Source organism: Sinohyriopsis cumingii, chromosome 15, assembly GCF_028554795.1.
Source record: "Sinohyriopsis cumingii isolate HCF-2022 chromosome 15, ASM2855479v2, whole genome shotgun sequence".
Taxonomy (NCBI): Eukaryota; Metazoa; Mollusca; class Bivalvia; order Unionida; family Unionidae; genus Sinohyriopsis; species Sinohyriopsis cumingii.
The window spans coordinates 93,576,323-93,598,015 of NC_142975.1; the positions used below are offsets into that span (position 1 = coordinate 93,576,323).

The 21,693-nt window shown below is 38.7% G+C and overlaps 1 protein-coding gene across 1 annotated transcript in view; it reads right to left on the minus strand.

The window, feature by feature from the left end:
• Positions 1 to 16,143, minus strand: part of LOC149782329 (cytochrome P450 2C23-like) — a 37,323-nt gene extending 21,180 nt beyond the window's left edge. Inside the window, exons 1-2 of the mRNA XM_089933711.1 lie at positions 15,572 to 16,143; positions 1,451 to 1,969 (exon numbers count right to left, since the gene is read on the minus strand). Coding sequence (XP_089789837.1) covers positions 1,451 to 1,969; positions 15,572 to 15,929 — 877 coding nt within the window. The 5' untranslated portion in view covers positions 15,930 to 16,143. The remainder of the gene's footprint in view (positions 1 to 1,450; positions 1,970 to 15,571) is intronic.
• Between the last annotated feature and the right edge of the window lie 5,550 nt (positions 16,144 to 21,693).

Consider the following 21,693-nt stretch of genomic DNA (forward strand, 5'->3'; position numbering starts at 1 on the left):
CTCATACCCGATATGAGACAATCGCGAAACATTTTTGCAATTTTTCCGGAAATCTTATTTTGCGAAACGGACAGTGAACCAATTAGAGCTTGTCCGCCCTTCCTGTTGCTTACACTGAAGTGAGAACTGCTTTTTATTTATTCATTAGTTTGGAAAAAGTAGTGACAAAAGAACAGGGTTTGGGAAACAATTAATCATGTTCATTTGTTGTTTAAATCAAAAAGTACAAAAACTTTTTCCGAGTATGAATTTAACATTGTATTGACATAGTTTGGAAGAAGAATGCAGCACAAGTGTAATATATAGTGCAATAGTTCCAAACATGATGCATATTCTGGCAGTTAAATAACGTGGAGCTAGATATAAAGTATTTTGTCCACAAAGGTCTTAAGAATATGAAATTTTAAAGATGTATTATACAAAAAATATCTACGCTCATGGTCGAGTGTGCGAGTTTGGGATCGAGTCAATATACAGAGGATGTGAGTAATTCACTGATAGAGAAATTGATTAATGGCGTGGAAAAAATGGATACCCAGATTACGAGAACATAAGCATACTCAACATCGGCAGAACAGAGGGTGACTACATATTTACTGCAGAAATATTGTACTATTTTGGAAATGAGAGAAATTGGAGTTGATGATATAAAAGCACGTTGAGACAATTGAGAAATATATCCAACGGAAACATTTTTGAACATTTTGGATTCGTACCTTATCTTTTTTATCAGAGAGCTAAGAACATATTTTATGACATTTACAAACATTTGACATGTACATGGGCTACCGCAGCATACGCCAAGGGGTCAAGTGACCCCCTATAAATCATAGTATATATATATATATATATATATATATATATATATATATATATATATATATATATATATATATATATATATATATAATTAGAAAAAATTCATCCAGGTTTAATAATGAAAATAAAGCTGAAAATATATCACAAGATTCTGCACAAAAGCTTAGTGAACATTGGCTTTAGTCTCAGACTGCTCACTACACTAACTATGCAAACAACTCTCCCGGCTCTGGCTGAGTGACCCACCCTCCCCGCAAAAAATCCTTCGGGCGCCCATGCACTTGCATGAAAGATATAACAGGTATCATTAATGGATTTGACATTGGATTGTTCTTCTTCATGCATACACATATGTAATTAATCTTTCAATTATAACTTCATCTCCGAAAGGGAAATGTTTCTCCTAACATGAACAACAACTAGTAAAGGATACCACCTCCTAATAAAGAAGACCTACTTATGAAGGACGATGTTCTGGCAATAAAACTATTCTGGTGCATAAAGGGTATTGTTCCTATTAAGAAGTGCACATGCTCGTATAGGACAAAGGAATTAGTTTATTCTGTGTGTTTTTTCCTTTTTTAATATTGACCTTAACGTTTTTTCGATTAACTATTAAATATTTCCTTACTTGTAAAAATAGTCTTCTCTCCGTCGCTCTGTTTCTTCATTTCTGATATAAACGCATCGATAAAATCATCGATATTTCCTTCATCGAATTTATTCATGTGTTCCTCAATTTGTTCATTCACAAAATCCTTGACAGCTTGCATTTTTCGACTTATGTTTTTGATTCCAAAAATATCTCCTGGGACGAATCTTAATACAGGCATGAACATAACCGGAGATCCAACTGAGACGTAACGTAGAAATGAATCGATGCCATCCATAAGTTTTTTAAACCTAGGACCGTCGTGACTGAAATGACCACCGAAAACGAGATGCGAAATCACATTTCCGACACTTGTCTGAATAGGGGCCATCATTTGGAACGGCTCTTGATTGCATCCTTCTATTTCAGAGTGAAAGAGCTTCACTTCCGTTTGAATTTTCTCTTCAAGCTTGGACTTTCCAAATCCAAAATGTTTAAGTGTCGCCAGAATGAATTTCTTTTGGTTTTTCCATACGTCTCCAGAAACTGATGTGACACCTGTAAAACTAATAATGCAATAACTACTGTTTGAGCTTTTCTTTGATAAACAAATTATATGTGTTTGAACAGACGACAACCATATCTAACAAAGCGAAATATTCCGTCTCCTCTGGTTTCCTCCCGTCGATTTAAAATATAGAAACATGCTATTTTACTGCTTACATTAACTGAAAGATAACTGAATATTTTGTTAATTTTATAAAAGCTGGGTATTAATCTCAATATATTGAAGAATTACCACAATTACCCCAAATAACTCATATTATCAAGACTTAAAAGCTATCAATAGGATATTCATAAGAAGTCATCAGATATGAAGAAACTGTTTAAACGAACAAAGAAGCAAATGAAAAAGCCAGAACATGCACATATTCTGGTCAACTTAATATGAAATATTTTGTTCCACACGAAGTACACAAGCGTCATATTTTGTTGGTATTTCATTGTTTCCTAAGAACGTAAGAGAGTATTCTCGCCTTTATTTACTTAAAATTGTATTTCTACATTCAAATTTACTGCATATACTCGCTTATAGATCGGGCCTAACCCTACACTGCTCAGACCCAAACCTGCGGTAAAATATTGCGCCAACGGAGATGGATCTGTTCACTTTGTTAGAAGTGCAAGATCAAGAAACAATATATATCCTAAGACCGGTTCGTTTTGGGACTGCAGTTCGGGATCTAGATTATTTGAAGTTTGCAGTATATATATAAAGATGCAGTTATATAAAGATGCATTATATATAACGAGAGAGAGAGAGAGAGAGAGAGAGAGAGAGAGAGAGAGAGAGAGAGAGAGAGAGAGAGAGAGAGAGAGAGAGAAATATACACCAAATAGGGCGAAAAATGCAATCCCTGGATTCTACAGGTAGGTGCTGGATAATACTATAGTACAAGTCGCAAGGTTCATGTAGGCATTCAACACCAATTATTTCAGTAACGGGGGTTTTTTAGAATAAGGGGCTCCGAGTGGCCGAGTGGTCTAAAGCGCTTTCCGTTACGGATCATTGCCATCTCACCTCTGTCTGCGCCGGTTCGAGTCTCGGATTCAGCCAATGTGGGTATGTGAGAAAGCTTGCCAGAAGCTTCTCGTGGGTCGGTGGTTCTTTCCGGGTCTTACTGGTTTCTTCCTCCACCATTAATACTAGCCGCCATGTATAGCCTATCGTGTGCTGAAAAATTGCGTTAAACCTCACAATAACAATAATAACAATAACATTTTAGAATTTGAGACCACACATTTAAGTTGCAGGTATTCATTTCATTTGGACTGGTTTTCATCCTTATTCATTTGGAAGGTCACTATTTAGATGCCTCGATATGTGCATACGGGAAACATAATGTTAAATTACGTAGACATATTTGGAGGAAATTAACCAGAAGGTGTGATCTAGTACAATTCAGATTGAAAATCGCGCGCTGTGATGTCAGTAGTTAATGGGGGCATATAGGGACAATGATATATAATTAAAATACCCCACTGGGCGATATAGGGACGATAGTTATGTAGACAATAGGACTTACCATCAAACGATACCCAGGGGCGATGTAGGGACAAGATATATAGGGACAATATGAATTGAACATTGGGAATTTTAACATGGATGGGACAATAGAGGGACCAAATTTTCATTTATTGAGGAATAAAATGGCCCTGAAAAGTGCCTTTGGTTTTTATGTTTGCATCATTCCATTAACAAAGAGGGCATTGCATAGGTCTTTATCTCTTCATCAAACTTCTTCTGACTTCTGGACCGTAGATCTCTATACATACATTGTTCTTTTCCAAATGCTTGCATCGGTGATCCGGACGATTATCCATGATGAGTTCACACACATCGATTATCCATGATGAGTTCACACACATGGGTAAGTCGGTGCGGAACAGCATCGACGATACGAGGATAGATGTTCAGCATTAGTCCACATGTTGTGACGAGAACAGGTGAAGGGAAATGAAGTGAACTGCGATTATTAATAGTGGAAGAGCGGATCGCAACAGATTTAGTTCTTTAACCAATCCTAACACGCATTGCAAAATAGAGTTACAGTGCGAAGTTTGTATTTCAATCCTAAGAGGACTTTGACGTCACGTTCTCTATATAGATACGCTAGCATATGTGCGCAGTAAATCAATGCGACAGAGTTGTCAAACATGACGATACATGTAATTAAAAAGACGATAAAGTGGGGTGCACCAGCCGTAGAGACAAGAAGCGATGGTATAGTAGTGGCTACAAAAGTCAACACAGACATACTTCCAGAAGAGATCGATTTTAATTGGCATTTAGTTGATATTCTCTCTTCTTCGTAAGAATTTGTTCCGATATTAGCACTTTCGCAACATTCTCCTTCCTTACCACACGTCAATGATGTTAAACAGAGACAGACTGAAGAGTTTGAAAAATTGTACAGTAGCAGAAATAAGCAGAACAAGCTTGCCTTCGTCAACATCAATATCGAGAAGACGAAGCTGCAAAAAAGTAACGACGGGAAGAAGAATCATCAGTGAAGAAACATAAGCCTAAAATAAAAAGAGAACAGTGAAACTCTAACGGTGACGCTACTCTTAGACATTTTTGCTGAGTTAAGGAGTCTGAAACAAATGTATCACACATTTTTAATATGACCCAATATTAAAAATCCCACACTAGCCAAACAGCTCAAACATGTTACTACGCATCAGAGACCCAACCTAGTGATTTATATCAAATCATCGACAGGTGCATGTCCTGAAATAGGGCTTGGCCTTGGCAAACGTATAATGCAGTCAAATTACATCCCGTTCCTAAGTTTTTGTTTTAAACACTTAACGGTCCTTTTCAAGGCCACTCACGTCTCTCAAAATTACATGGCATTAACTTTGCCAAAATCAGCCAGAACTCAAAATCCCATGTTCGCCCACGATGAACGTGTGTGAACGCGTGGGTGTAGTTCCTTAGTCTAAAAAGCAAAACAAACAGACAATAGCGTTTCCTGTCCGGTATATTCTGGTACAAATTTTACAATCCAATTCAGAACACAACACTTTAAAAAGTGCATAGACCTCTTCTATCTTTGTTCCCTTTCTCCTGTTTGAATGTTTTCTCTTTCATAGGTTCTTCGTCCTCTTCCTTCTCACTTTCGTCTCGTCTTCTATTCTTCTCATTTTTTTGTTTTTGTCTTTCTGGACTTGTCATGGTTCTTCCTTTTTGGAGGATGCCTTCCTTTTCCTGTTCAAAATCCAACTTTTCTTCTCGCTTGGCTGTCTGAAGACAAATGTACTTATCCTTGACAATGATAACATGTGTCTTGACGTTTGTCTCTTTTGACACCTGTATCGCTCTTTTAACGGTCATTACATTATGTAGGCCAATGCTCTCTCCTTTTACAAATATAGTAAGTATCTTCATTTGTATCACGAAAGGAGGAGGAGGAAACCGTCGGCTTGTCTGACGAAAACTTTCGTATGACACCTAGCAAAGTTCTGTGTTGGCTCTTCCATTGGTCTGGTAGGTTTGAGAGTGAAATGAATACTGGGAGGGAAGACACGGATCATTTATATATGGAAGGCACTAGTCTGAGATTGATATTGGGATTCATAACATTTAAAATTTAGTCATTTTACTTTTTGTAGTCAAAATGAAACGATCGCATTATTACGTGGATAACGGAGAAGAAAGTAAAAGACAAAAACTTGATTTATCACCTCGCGCAGTAGCGGAAGTCTTGGCTCAAGTTCAAGCCAGGGATATCAAAGATGCCATGAGTGAGCCCGAATCCAAACCCAGAGAGTCTACACCCAAACAAAGTCCACCAGCGCCACTAATAAAGCATTTAAACACATTCTATAGACGGACAAATGCTCGTCTATAAAATGTAAAACTTCGGCCTACACGTACGCGGTGCAGTTCAAATATTTCAAGTCCTACATGCTGCTTCAGAAAGGAGAAGAGGTTATCACCGAGGTGTTGGATTCTTTGTTAACCACACTGAAACGGCATCGTGAAACCATAGAGGACAACAGTTTGAAATCCCCCGTTAGGATCCAGTTTAGCAACCCAGCAGAATTAACACCTTCCAAAGTCATGGAACAGATTCAACACGTACAACAATCACCGATGGAAAAGTGACACTATTCATGAACCACGTGTCTCTTTCCAAAGAAACCGGACAATAAAAAAAGTGTTATTGGTGCACCATCTTCTCAGCATCAAGCGTAGTCTCGCTCAAAATAACGCCATTGAAGATCGGATGTGTTTAACATGTGCCATCGTGGTTGGACGAACGTACGCTGAACAGAACGACACGACAGAATAGAAAAGATATGGAAGAACATTCAAGATCGAACCGAGTCAAACAACAAAGACAAGCAGAAGTCATGTTACAGCTACCGGGACAATCCAAAGACACACCCGGTGGCTTTCCTGAAGGCAAAAATTGCAAGACGCCTTGGCTCCACTCTAAACTTTGAAGCTGCACCATCAAGAAGTGTTAGGAACTCTGTTGTTTCGAGGCAACCATTTCACGATGAACGTTTCGATGCCAAAACCCGTATCACCGCATTCCTGTGATACATATATTATTGTGAAAAATGTTACCATGGCTATACCAATCGAGACCAAGACAAGCATTGCGGATCGAAAAGTTCAGGATGTTTGGCCTCTCATTCCTGTCTAGACGAAGGAAATTAACGAGTGCCTAGCACTGCTTGTCAGCGCACTTGTATCAGCCCTACCTGTTACAAACAATATCTAAAGACACAAGGTTCACAGAAGAAGTGTGCTTGTCAATGTTTGATACTGTGCCCTACCTGTGGGCAAGGCGTTCGTACCAATAGTGTTACATGAAAAAAAAACACATTGCAAACAAGATGAGGATAAGGGAATTTCATCGATTTTCGATTTCGAGTGCATGCAAGAGACCGGCATTCAGATTTCTAATTTTTGAGTGGCCAATCCAACGTAGGCGAAAGGTGCATACAAGAGCCTTTCTCTAGTCATTTCCTTCACTGTGCAAGATTCATGGAAGACGTGAAAAATATTTCGGGAACCTAACACGCTAGCCGATTTCGCACGGTTTGATCTTAGACCCCATCGACAAGATGTGAAGCCGAGAAGACATCAAACATTATGAAGATAGCCATAGCCATGTCACGGTAATGGCTCACAATTTCTCGGGATATGATGGACAATTTCTTTTGAGATACTATAAGGAACAAAGTACCGAACGTCCTAAAGTGACCTTCAACGGAGCCAAAAAACGTTTGGAATGTCAGAAATGGCCAAATGCTATTTCCGCACTTTTTCAAAACCGAAGCCAAACAACGCATTATTCTACTCCATTCACCTGAGGATCACAACTATGACCCCGATAACTTGCACACCGAAAAAAGAGAAGTTGTCTACGCTTGGTACTAAATTCACGCCTTGGACCCATTCTGTTTTCAGGAAGAAATGTGAAGGTAGTGTTGTTCCGACGTAGACATTAATAGCCATTGCTGTGGAAAAGTTCGATAACTGTTCCCTGAACAGGGATGAATTCATCCTTTAAAAGAAGCCAGCAATATTGCCAAAGCATTTTCCTTCGTGTACTGCCAACGATTCATGCCCGAAAACATCCTATCTGTCATAATGCCTCAAAAGACGAACTTTGTCAAAAGTCAATACTCGGTCAGAGCCCTATGATGGCAACATTACTTGTGCGACAAGGAAGGAAGACAAATGGATATAACATGCCCGCACCTTAGCAGGCAAAAAAGCATCGGTAGGTATTCGGAGGATGGCTGGGACAAGGAAAACCCCAAGGATTTGTATAAGTTTAACGGATGCTTATTTCACATATGTCCTTTTTGCTACTTTCAACGTGACACTAAAAAACAGTTTTTACAACGTATCATGAAAGACTTGTACAAGGCCACTTTTCCGCTGCGCATGAAGCTAGAACAGCAAGGACACCAAGTGGTGGAAATGTGGGAACACGAGTACGATCACAGTTTTAAAAATTATCCCGAGTTTAAACGCATCGGAAAATTACAGGTTGGTGGATCCACTGAACCCGAGGACAGTTTGCACGGAGGACGGACACATGCTGCATGTTTGCTGTACCAAGCCAATTGGAAGAAAGGATAAACAATCGTATACTTGGACGTGTGTTCACTGTATCCTTACGAGAGCAAATATTGTCACTTTTCCGCAGGGCACCCACAATTGCGGTCGAGACACATTAATCTTGACAACATTCGACAATACGAAGGATTGATCAAGTACAAAGTCTTGCGAACACTGACTCCTACCATACCATTTTACCTCACTATTCCAAAAGAAAATTGATGTTTCCAGTGTGCCTTACATGTGACGAAGCTAGCAACAAAGATCAACCTTAACAGCACACACAGGAAGAACGTGGGTCAGCATGGAATTGTTCAAAGATCTGGATTTGGGAAACCAAATGTGTACAAAATTTACTGCTTTCCCAGAAACAGAACAGTACCACAAGGGGCGAAGAGACTCAGAAAAGTATTTTCGCAGACTACGTGGATGCCGTTTTTTTATACTGTCAACACTCGCCCGAAGCAAAAAGCAAATTAGAGAGAAATACTGGGAACAGGAAGGCATCACTTTGGACCACGTCGAGAAAAACTAAAGAAGGCGAGCGTGATGTTAAATTGCTTGTGGGGAAAACAGGCACAACGAGTAAAGACGGAGTATTTGACAGAACAATCCCGCTACTTCCACATGATTCACGACAAAACCATATACATTAAACACATGGATGTCCTTCGCGAGGACTTGATCTTATACAATAACGAAAAAGAACTGGATTTTGTAGAAGCCGACCATTTTGGATATGTCATTAGTGCGACTTAAGTGACAGCCCATACTCGCTTAATATTGTACAAAGCTTTATAACTTAGGAGATCGCGTCCTGTATTGTGACACGGACAGTTGCATCTACATCGATCGCATGGGTTAACGTCACCCTGACATCGAAGGAGAGCGTTTAGGTTCCTAAACAGACTAGCACCCGACGACAAGATTCTAACTTTTGCATGTAGCGGTCCTAAAAAGTACGGTTACAATGACCGGGAACCAACATGTAAAGTGCACACAGAGTGTTATGTGAAAGGATTAACTCTCAATTATGGCACCAGTCGTGTGGTGAACTTTGACGCGCTGAAAGAAGCGTTGCAGTCTGGACAGGATGAAAACATTAAAGTGAACACCAACGAACCGCCCAATATTGTACGTTTACCAACGCACCAAATCGTCTGTCGACGTTTGGAAAAGAATGTATCGAATCGTGTACAAGAAGCTAGTGCGGCATCCCAACTACTTCACCTTACCATACGGACACGGCGATATTGGTCAGCATATAAAGAGGAACACGTTGAAGACATATAGTTCATTGTGAATACAAACGCCAAGAGAGAAAAATGAATACTTTTAAACAGACATCATTCAAGTTTGGTGAATCTCAAGTTGAGTGCGATGCTGTGCCTTGCGATGAGTGCAATGCCAAACGCTGTAACATCAGCGATTCCTTTCCACCTAATGGGAACTTTGCTATTACCACTTCAGAAGAACATCATGGGAACTTTGTTACGACTACTTCAGCAGGACAGCATGGGAACTTTGCTATGACTTCTACTACCACTATATCTACCATGGAAAGTGCGTCTCATACCTGATGGATGCAAAAGAGATGCCACTCGTTACATAACATTGTACTGGTTTTCCAATTGGATGTCATCCTCCAAGTGAAATCATGCGCCTACCATCCTACAGATGTCATCCAAAATTGAGAAAGCTCTTGCGAATTTCACCCTACCATCATTTAAATGAGCCCGTGAAATACGAGCATTAGTTCCATATGCGATTGCCTGAATATCTCAACTTTCAAAGTCTTTTACAAATGTTCCAAGGAAAGTGGCCTAACTCTCTGAGAGGACCTACCTCCGGCAAAATAGCCAGAGCCCAATTTTCTAATTGGGCGAAGAGGATTAAGTCAAGTGCTACTGTAGTGGTGTGTCATTTCACGAGCGGGGGCAGAAATATTCGACTTACCTGGAGCATGTTCGATGGTCTCCGGATTGTCAATATCTACTTTTAGTGGGACAATCTCAGTAATCTGTGGATGGATACTTAACAAGAAACATTCGTGGTTTGACTGCGGAGTTGATATAACTAATTTAACGAACGCTGGTCATTATGCAAATGAAACACATTGAACAATTGCATCCGTTACGTTACTGAAGTTCACACCACTGGTACGTGAATGATCTACGATGACTGATTCTTATCAAAGTGTTCCAGTAGTCAGACATTGTTAAACTGGACGTGGGCGAGAAATATTGGTTTGTTGTGATTCATTCTTTATTCTACAAGGTAGATATACTGATCGAATGAGATAATATGAGTTAGAGGATTACCAAAACCTTTTACACGATATAAACTTAATGTGGAAGTTAGTGACTAAACCGTTTAGATTAGACCCTGGAGTACAATCATCTCTGTGTAGAAAGTACACTTAATACCTCCGACAAAAAGATGTATACAAATGGCCTACCATGCCACGACCTTTGTCAGTGGTGATACAACATATTCTGTGGAAGGAAATCAATGAGTGTATTCAAACTGTGGACGATTACCAGCACTTACTACGAGAAACGTGTCCGTTGAATTGGGGTCAACGAGTGGTGTGTGTCTTTGTAACTTGCTTTTTGGGATTTCATTTACCACACGATTCTTTGTGGGCTCGGTACGTTCTCTATTGTACAAAACAAATAAAATGATGGTGTTTCCTTCAAATGTCTACGAGAAAATCGTTCTGTTAATTTGTTTCGCTTTCATTTACAAATTTCACGATCTCTGTTTGAAGAAATGTTTCGTTGATAAATTTTAGTCACCCAGGACGCTTACCAAGATCTGTGTATAGTTTACGACTTACAGTGAAACTCTTACTGAAAAGTACGTGACTGGAAACGTTCGGGTTTCGAGGCTTGGACAACAGATGAGGCTTAATTGGACTAGATTTGTGTTATACATTCAAAGGAAAAGGTGTAATTAAAGTGTCCAGTGGAAAAATTAACTTTTATACCTGCGTTAGTGATAGTGTCAGAAGAAAAGAGAACCTGACACGAAGGACAACAATTCCTTTCAAGACCGGACGGTCATTGACATTTCCCATGCTGAAAAAAGTATATAAACTCTTGTTTGTCTTCGTGTCACAAGTGACATTAGCAGTAGTATGGCAGATTCTACTGTTTCTAAATCCTCTTCCTCCACTTACAAAGGCATCGACGAACACATAGATTGTGTCAGTTAGAAGGCCTTGTATCTTTGCCATCCCTGTAACATGTTAATTGCCGGACCTAGCTCTTCAAGCAAAACCGAACTCTAACCCACGCATACAGAGGTATGATGGCAGTGATACAGAACGGTGAGCACTTTAGACCACACGGCCACTCGGGGCCCCAAGAAAGAGAGTGAAGAATGGACGTATAAATACAGACTTCAGAAGCAAAGAGAACAGATAGATCAACAGCAGCAACAACATGATCCAGACAGAGGATTTATAGACGCGAAAGAGTTAGCCTTCTCTTTCCGAAGAAGCAGGCCCTATCCTGTGGGAAAGGCTGTTGCCGGACGTGGAAGCAATCTTAGACGACACAAAATTGCCATAACTTCACCTTGACAACAAACTGCCTTTTTCAAAGTTATCCCAATACTCTAGAAAATATACTAGTTCAATTACCAATTGTATGTTAGTAAGTTAAATAAATAAACGTGTGTCTATAAGCACTTCAATATTTTCTTCTCTTTTTTAAAAGTGTGTATATAAGCATTTCATTTCCTTGTTTAATGAAAAAATATAATTTGTTTGTAGTTAGTGTTTGGAATTACAAAAGTGAGTGAGTGATTCTTAATGGTCCGTGCATTCCATGTTTTTGTGATAATATGGGTCTTGTAAGTTTTTCTAACAGGGGATGTTTCCTTCACGTCCGCGCTTCACAGATATAAAGAGAAAGCATTCGTCATTCTGGCTACACGTCGTTGTTTCGTGAACTACAAAGAATGAATAACATAATTAAAAAATTGCATGAACACCAAATGTACCTGGAATATGCCAGGCGCCTCCTGGTTTTGCTGGTCATGGAGGCAATCCAGGAAAGTGCAAGACTCGAAGAGGGAGGAAGAGGAGAGAAAAAAAAAAGAATGAAAAATTAATCATTCCTCACGGTGTGAGGTCAAGCCTGAAGTGAGGACGCCTACACAACCAATACTATGTCAGCTACAGCCACATCCACAACTTCCACAGCAGCCACAACAACCACTAAAACCAGTACCAGCACCGCGGCCACTACCATCACCGCAACCTCATCGTCCACGGGTGTGGCATTGAAGAAGGAGGAAAGTCTTCACTATTTTACAAAGTGACAACTGGACGATCAGGCTACTCATCCCCTTTCTGCGCTTCCGACTATTCAAATCAACTGGAATAACGATTAGAGCCGTCGATGTGTCTGTGATGTCCGGCCTGATAGGTGCAACAATTAATCATGTGCATCTGGAGTTCATATTAACAACCTGTATCAGGGATACACAAATACTCTAGAAAAGAGACTATTAAAGATGTCAATTTGTGTGCATGTGGAGAAGTGTGACTATAAACAGTCACTCTTTTCCTGGTGTGATTATGTGGGTGTGGGTGTTTGTGTGTGTGTGTTTGTTTTGTATGCGTTCGCGTACGTTTGTATGGAAAGTAGATAATGTGGTTTTTACCATCTTTCCTTGTGTGGATAGCATATTTTGGGGTTTGTGGATAGTATATAATTTGTCTTCTTCATGTGTGTGGATAGTATTTGTGTGATTTTTTTCTTTCTTTTTTTTTCCCCGTGTGTGGATAGTAGGTTTTAGGGTTTGTGGATAGCTAATACTAGTTTTTCTTCTTACCGTGTGTGGATAGTATATTTGAAATTGTTTTTTCGTCTTCTTCTCCTGTGTGGATATTAGATTTTGTGTTTGTATGGATTCCCGTACGGTTGCGTGGATAGTAGATACTATGCGAAGTGAGTTTAAGTGATGTTTTAGTTCACGTCTGTGCTAGACATAAATAAAATTAAGCGTTCGTAATTCCCTCCAATCAACATTGAATACTCAACAAAATGGGTAGCAATCATTTGGACAAAATTATAAAGCTGCAATAAATGATTTGTTATATTGGGATGGTGGAGGAAATATTGGTGAGATTGGAGGATTGTTATGGCTATACTCACCACCGTCTCGAATTGGAGATAAATAATATAGGGAAGGCAAAGGAAATGTGAAGAGAAATAATAAAGGAGGAAAACATAAAAAAAGGACGATGAAGAGAACATAAAACTAACGAGGGAGTGGAATGAAAAATAGAAAAGGTAGAGGAAAATGGAAAGAGGAAGAAAGAGGAGGATGAAAATAAAAAGCAGAAAGAGGAAAAGAATCAGAAGAGGAAGGCAAAGAGTGTAGGGCAGAAAATAATAAGCTGGTGGAGTAATATAAGGAATTAAAAGAAGAAAACTATAGGTTCTTTTCTAGGCCACTGATATGCCTCGTAAAGATTTGATTTCCTGCCTATTTTTTTCTATTTTTATTTAGTATTCTACATGTGTTTACCAAAGACGCCACGTATTCAGGTCAGCCACTTGCCACATTGCTGCCAAAAGCCATTACTGTGACGTCACCCACCTGTTCGTTTTTCCCTTTGTCCCTTCAAATGCCAAATACTTGCTTTTGTTCCTCTATAGTTCGAACCATGTTAAAATTCCCCATGTTCAATTCCCATTGTCCCTATACATCCTGTCCGTATATCGCCTCAGGGTATATTTTAATCGTAAGTCACATTGTCTATATAAATCTTGTCCCTATATAGCCCGGGCGGGGGGGGGGATATTTTAATGGCAAGTCGTCTCGTCCCAATATCGCCCCCACTAACTACTGATATCACGCATATTGATAAACAAATTCGTAATACCCTCGATTGTGACGATACCACTCGACGCGCTCTTTTGTTGACCCAATTTTAGTTTATTGCTACCGTTGTAAAGGTCAATTGCGATAGATAACTTTTGTCTGGAAGATTCTTGGTGAAAGTTCATGTACAGAACATTCAATAATCTGGATCGAATATATTTTGTTTACAGAAAATTATTGTTAAATTTTAAAAGAAAAATTTATATTTAATTTGAACTGAGTAAATATGCATACATGACCCATGTGACTTTTATTATAGGCATAATCAATATTTAACACCAATTCTATTATCGTACAGATTAGATACCTATCGATTCGTACAATACGAATATTTGAATCCAGGTCCGCGTGTAAACGACACCCACCTACCGGCCTCCACGCACCAGTCCATATTCCATTACGTCTACGTATGCATCAAAACACAAGGAAGCAACACCAGTCTGTGCTACATGCACTCGTGCGTATCAGACACACTGTCATGGCAACCTAGTAATAATTCTCATCTATCTACACAATCATTCCGGAATAATACGAAATAAATCGAGGTATATAAGATTAAGTACATTGCATTACAAATATATATTGAACTAATACGTGAATTACCTGATATTCCAATCAAAATATTTATAATATTTCACTGGAGAGAAATAATTTCATTACCGCGCTGATCACAAGACTATCGTGAAAATCGAAGTTATTCTTAGATGCAGACTTAGCCAAGTGGTGCAAATGCCCGTTTCCCGATACAGACAAATCCAGTCCAACTCCAATAAGGCACGAATTATTATTTTTTCTTAAAGTGCTATTTTACTTTGAATTGGGAATGAGAGTTATTTATTAATATTTTCTGTGGCACCAAATGATTTATATACAGTTCAAATCAAACAAAGCTCGAATTGTTTGTTCTTAATGTGCAGTTTTACTTAGATTTTCTGTGAATAATCACAAGACGCAGCAAAAAAATAAACGGTAAACCGCGGAGATAACGCGTGATCCCTAAGAAAATGCCATTTCAATATGTTATAAAGAATAAACTTTCCTTGCACTCATGAAATATGGAGTTTTCACCCACTTGATGAAATATATCAGTTATTCAGTCGTTACAGGGGCCATTAGTGGCCGAGTGGTCTAAAGCGCTCTCCGTTACGGATCACTGCCATCTCACCTCTTTCTGCGTGGGTTCGAGTCTCGGATTCAGCCAATGTGTGTATGTGCGAAAGCTTGCCAGTAGCTTCATGTGGGTCGGTGGTTCTTTCCGGGGTTTTCCCGGGTTCTTCCTCCACTATTAATACTGGCGTTAAACCCTACAGCAGCAGCAACAACAACAACAACAACAACAGTCGTTGCAAGCAAATATTCTCTCTCCCTCTCTGTCTGTTTATCTGTCTCTCTCTGTCGCACACACACACATACATACATATACACACAAATCTATATATATATATATATATATATATATATAGAGAGAGAGAGAGAGAGAGAGAGAGAGAGAGAGAGAGAGAGAGAGACGTGTTAGCGTATCTATCTATCTATCGAGAGAGGGACGTGTTAGCGTATCTATATATCTATCTATCTATCTATCGAGAGGGAGAGAGAGAGAGAGAGACCTTTTCCGCCATTAAGAATTATCATCGGAAGTGTGGCAGCTGGTCTGTCCGAAAATTCTTCTCCACGTTTGATGAAGAGCTCTCTTATGGCGTCATAACCACAGACGACAATCGTTGGAATGGGTCCCAGGTACAATTTGTAGATGTCACCATATCTCTTTTGTAACTTTCTTAGACATATTCTTAAATCGGGGTCAGCAGTCAGCTCCATCATATTACCCACCAGAGGTATCCAGGCGGGCCCTGGGGGCATTTTGCCATGATAGCGATTTCTAAAGAATAAGATTGCGAGCAAACTAACAACAAGGAATCCAAGTGATGTGGAAAATATGTCAAGTCCAAAGAGAAGTGAAGACATTGCACTGATAATCCAATGTTATCTTAGAACCAAGACAATAAATCGAAAAGACCCGAGTTACACAATGAATTAAACAGGTGTGGTTTATATTATTTAAGCTGTAAATATCTTCACAGTCTTAAATTCACAACATATATCTCTAATGACTTTCACCATTACATCGAACTGAACAAGTGCATTAACTCGAAGGTACAAATCGTGTGCTGCGTACCGTATCAACACTGACTTATACACGAAATGGTAATGTATAATCAACATTTCAGGTCAGGCCATGACATTGCTTGCACCTATGTGCGCATGCCTGTCGAACAAAAAGTCTGACGCAATGCTGTTTCTAATGTTTATATTTTAGGTTGTTGTTAATTCCAGTCTTTAGTAAAACAAATTTAGAAACTGCATTATAAACCGTGCATTCCTGATGACATCATTCAACTTTAACCAACAATTTGTTTTTAGGAAGGATGTGTGGTTAAAATTGCTGTTCTTTGCTTTTTAAAAATATGGAAGTTACTATTATAAACACAAATAACCGCAATGTTTCGTAACATTCATATAATAATAATAATAATAATAATAATAATAATAATAATGACTTTTTTTTAAAGAGGGTAACACAATTAGCTGAAGAACTAATTTACATTGAGGCCATCATGCAAAGGAATTTATTTATTCTAAACGCTTCTCTCTAGCCACTGGATATATTGGGTTTGGAAGAAAGAAATAGTACGGGTATTTCTAATATCAGCTAGAATACCATTCCAAAGCAAAGTTACTGAGTACTGGATACCGTTTTTGAATGATCTCTTATATGGTTTGAAAATTTTATAATGTTTGGTAGACATCGATCGCAGATGTGGAGTATTACCAGTTAGCCTATAATGGAATAGCGATTGTAAATATTCAGGACCACACTGAAAGGATATCTTGTACATTAATTTGGCTTTTCTCAATCGGATTCGGTCTTTTATATAATATTAAATATTCTAATTATTATTGCAATATTTTAATTTATATCATATTAACTATTCTACTTCATCTACTTTCTTACATTAATTAATAATTGCCTGTCCTGTTCTAACTGATGATTGAATACGAACATGCATATTGTACAATATTGTATATACATATACATACATATATATATATATATATATATATATATATATATATATATATATATATATATATATATATATGAATTAATGAACGCCTCATATCCCCGATTGTGTCTGCTACAAAATGTAGTTGTATGCTTTTTATGGCTGTTTACAATCACCTTTGCATATTGATAAGTTGATTGTTTTTAGTTTATAGTTTCTATTTGTCTTCACAATGATTAAATCAATATAATAAACACTTATGATTTATAGATGAACGATGGTTTTAATGATAAATGTAGAGCACTACAAACACATGGTTAGCTACCCCATTACATATGAAAGCTTTGCAATTCAAGTACCAGCGCATGGAAGTTAATGTCGGAATAGAAACTAAGCGAAATGATGAACCAACAAGAGGTAATTAAAATATTTTAATATATTTACAGTTGGTCTAAGTGATTACTCTGTTTTAGTAACAATAACACCGACCATAAATTCTGTCTCTCTCTGTCTGTCTCTCTGTGTGGTCGGTTTCCTTTACAATTCTCTCTCTCTCTCTCTCTCTCTCTCTCTCTCTCTCACACACACACACACACACGCACACACACACATCCTTTGGTCGGTGTGACTTAACTTTAACCATCGTTCATAAGTCCATAGACATTGTGGGTTGGAAAAAACCAAACGAAAATCTCTAATATCGTCACTATATAGATTTTATCCCGTATCTTGCTACGATTGTCCTCACACACACACACACACACACACACACACACACACACAGAAAAAGCAAGCATCTTTTGGTTTTAATTTTTAGAATAAGAATCTACACTCACACATTTACACGTATACCAGGGTAAATAAAATCGGTTTTTGAGTTTTAATTGATGTTTATTGAAATACTATCTCTTTTCGAGAGACATGGGTGGCCCTGCAAAGGGCCTTTGAGTCTTGGTGGCTTTTAAATAACAAAACTTAGGAAGCAATCAACTTTAACTGCCTTAAGCCTTTGTTACTTCTGGACTGCGTACTGTCGATGATGATAATGATGATGATGATGATTTGGTAGAAATTACTAAGGGTGGTATGGCAGGTGTTGTCACAGTGTTGGGTTGTTTAGCTCGGGAAGGTCTTTTTCTCTTCGGTCGTAATAAAGAAGTCTGATAGATTTGTTTCAGATTTCTTAACTCCGCTAAAATGTCTAACAGTACCGTCACGGTTTGACTTTCACCCTCTTGTTTCTTGGCTGCTTCTTGTTGTTGTTTTCTTTTTCTTACCTCTTCTTCTTGCTGTTGATGTAGGAGAAAAGCTTGTTCCGCTTCCTTTTGCTGTTGTATACATTTCTCCAATTCTTCTTTCTGTCTCTGTTTAAAATTATCCACATGTGTTAAAGAATGAGAAGGTGGCAAAGGTACTGGTTCCGGAACAAATTTTTGCGAAAGAAAATCCACAAAATCCCAGTTTACCTCTTCTGGAAGTAACTCCGGGTTCCCTTGGGTAGTCTCCACGGTCGGTGCACCCCAATTCATGGTCTTCTGAGTTTCAGCCATGTTTATGCTCACTGTGTCGCTTGGATTGACTGCCCACAAACGCTAGTGCCTCTATATAGGGAATGTGACGTCACGGACTGCTCTCTTCCGATTGGACAAAGGGTGACTGAATTTTGTTTGGATTGGTCAATGAACTCAATCCGTTTCAATCCTCCCTCTCCCTATAAATAACCGCCGTTCACTTCATTCCTTCACCTGTTCTCGTCACCAAGATGTGAACCAACGTAGAATCGTCTACTCTTGTCTCTACCATGATGTTTATAACTGACTTACCCATGTACGTCCGATCGTCGTGGGTCATTGTCAAGAGGACGGATATCTGTGTGTGGAAAAGAATATACGTCGAAAGACAAGGTTGCTTAAAGAGGGTCTTGATGTACGGACCAGAAGTAAGACAGAGTTTAAGGACAAGAAGAAGACCAATGCGGTGCCCTCTGTTTTAACAGTATGATATGTTGACATAATACCAAATGCCCTTTTCAGTGCCACTCCCATGTCTCGAAAAGAGATTCCCTTTCATGCCTACTTTTTCATTTTTATTTTATAAAAATGTCTGTTGTTTATTGTTTGTGTTATATCCCTCTCCCCTGTTCCATTTCCATTGTCCCTAGACAGGCCCAAAATATATTCCCATGTTCCATTTCCATTGTCCCTAGACAGCCCCAAAATATATTCCCATGTTAAATTCCCATTGCCCCTATAATGCCTTGATGATATTCCCCATGTTAAATTTACATAGTCCCCAGAGTGCCGGGACCCTGTTTTTAATGGCAAGTCCCATTGTCCCTAAATCGCCCCCATTCACTACTAATACCATTCGCTCCACGGGTCAAACAAACTCACAGAAGACGCGAACAAGTGTTGGTGGCGCTCAACAGTTTCGTATTTTGCATAAGGGAATTTTAAAGAAAAAGAATTACCCGGCTTTCCTCACTGGTTACACTGGTTATTTAAATAAGACCTTGTATATATTAGGCATAATTCAAAGAACCTTTAATTCCCTTTATTTTGATGTATGATTGATGGGTGTAATATGGGTTATAGAGTATACAGCTTGGCCTTGCTCCAGATGTGCACCTTTAAAAAAAGTGCTAGCTCTACTTGGTCATTTTCACTTCCTGAATTTCAGAGGTAAATTGTATAAAAAACTTTTCTTAAAAATTGTATACATTTGGTAATTCATTCATTGCACTTTTAGAAGCTGGTATTGTCTAGTCTGACAAAGTTCATTTTCTGTATTTTAATCGCTGCTATGGACAGTGTACTTTAGACTAATTCAGGCTGATTTTTTTAGCACAAGGGATCAGTCATTTTAATTAGCAGTGTGCTTAAATCATGTTCAATTTCAAAAATGTACAATATCCAAAGAAATATCATCCACATTACATTAATATAGCATAGAGGTATGCCACAATTCTCTCCATTTTACATGTTTTAAATGCAAACAACTTCACTGTACATACGTCACTCTCTCAAAAGTACATAATAACTGGTGAGCGTCCCAGTTGAACGCTGAAGATATAACATAACTTCAAAGCGAGAGCCGTGTTACACACGTAAATATGTGTAGTCATCGGCTCGCATTTCAACATACAGAACCGCCAAATCATGGCATACATTTATTAGCCAGCACAAATGCAATGTAGAAAGCGGGTGGACTGCTTCCACGGCGATCTTTGATAATTCACTCCCTCAATGTGCCATTGTCGTCACCCATCAGGACAGCAGTACGAACGTATTTGCCTGCGAACTGTTTGAATCGGCACATGCCTACGACTTTATGCTAAATTAAGACAAACAACAGGCAGTGGACCTGGGCAAAAGAACACATGGATGAATTTATGATCAACTTTGTATGACATGAATGATCCACTTTGTGCACTTGACAGAAATCTAGAAGAAAACTATCAAACATTTTCTGCTCAACGACTGCCTATTTGGTGTTGGTACCGACATTAGGAAACAATTCTCACTAATCATTCACGCCGGCATAATCGTGCGGGTTATAAGGCAAACGTACGATGCTGGATCCGCCGGATCCAGCCAACCAGTTATACCACCATCGGGTCCTAGCTCTACTTGCACATACAGTGGATGTCGCTCCTCATGGCATTCCAATGCTGTTGACGTTACTGCACTCAGAAGAGGGTGTCCTCGGTGAGGCACGATATTTGAAGCATCTTATTCATGGAACTTATGAAGGTTTCTATAGTGTTCCTGTAGTAGACCGTACACTGATACTTCCATACATCAGATCCACTATTTTGGTCACTTGCAGAAGGTTGCGACGTTATTGCCAATGTGTTCATGAACCTCGGCACATTCCATCTGGCATATAAACTTGCTTTAAAACTTGCAATGGAAGAACAATCATTCTAAAGGAAAAAAATCACACAGAGTGACAAAAATACCTTAGATTACCCCACATGACCCGTTCTGACATAGGACCCTCTCTGTCATAATATATGAGAGAACGTACGGAACTTCAAAATGCTTCGTTCCACCCATGACCCTCGACTTCCTTATGCTATTTCCGTTTTGTTAAGGCACACAACCATACTATATGGCGTGTTTTACTCCTGAGATATTTTTCTATTCATCAAGACATTATTGAGTTTTCTGCGATGTACCAATCTGAAGTTTAAACATATAAACTAAGCAACTATTCATAACTTACGAAATTAAAACAAAGAACATTAAATACAAAATATAACTGCAATATTTATCGTACACATCGATAATGTAATTATTAATGCTGTTTCTAAATTTGTTTTACTAAAGTTTAGCCACAATGTTCTAGTTTGTGCCTTCACTATCCTCCAATGTCAGGGTGATCATGATATCGCTATGTTGTACGTCTCAGGTTACCATTCACTTGTCACCTGCATACACGCATGCCGTCAATGCGCATGTGCATTATCATGTTTCACTGCTCCGAGTTTCTTTGTTACGTTGAAGATTGCATAATAAATAGATAAATGTATACCTAAATGAACAAAACAAGGTCAGTCACGATATATTAGTAGACAAGATACGTGTATATTATCAAACGTGCCAGGTTTGATCCCAGCAAAGTGATTAGGTGGCATTTCATAATGCGTATGTAATCTTATA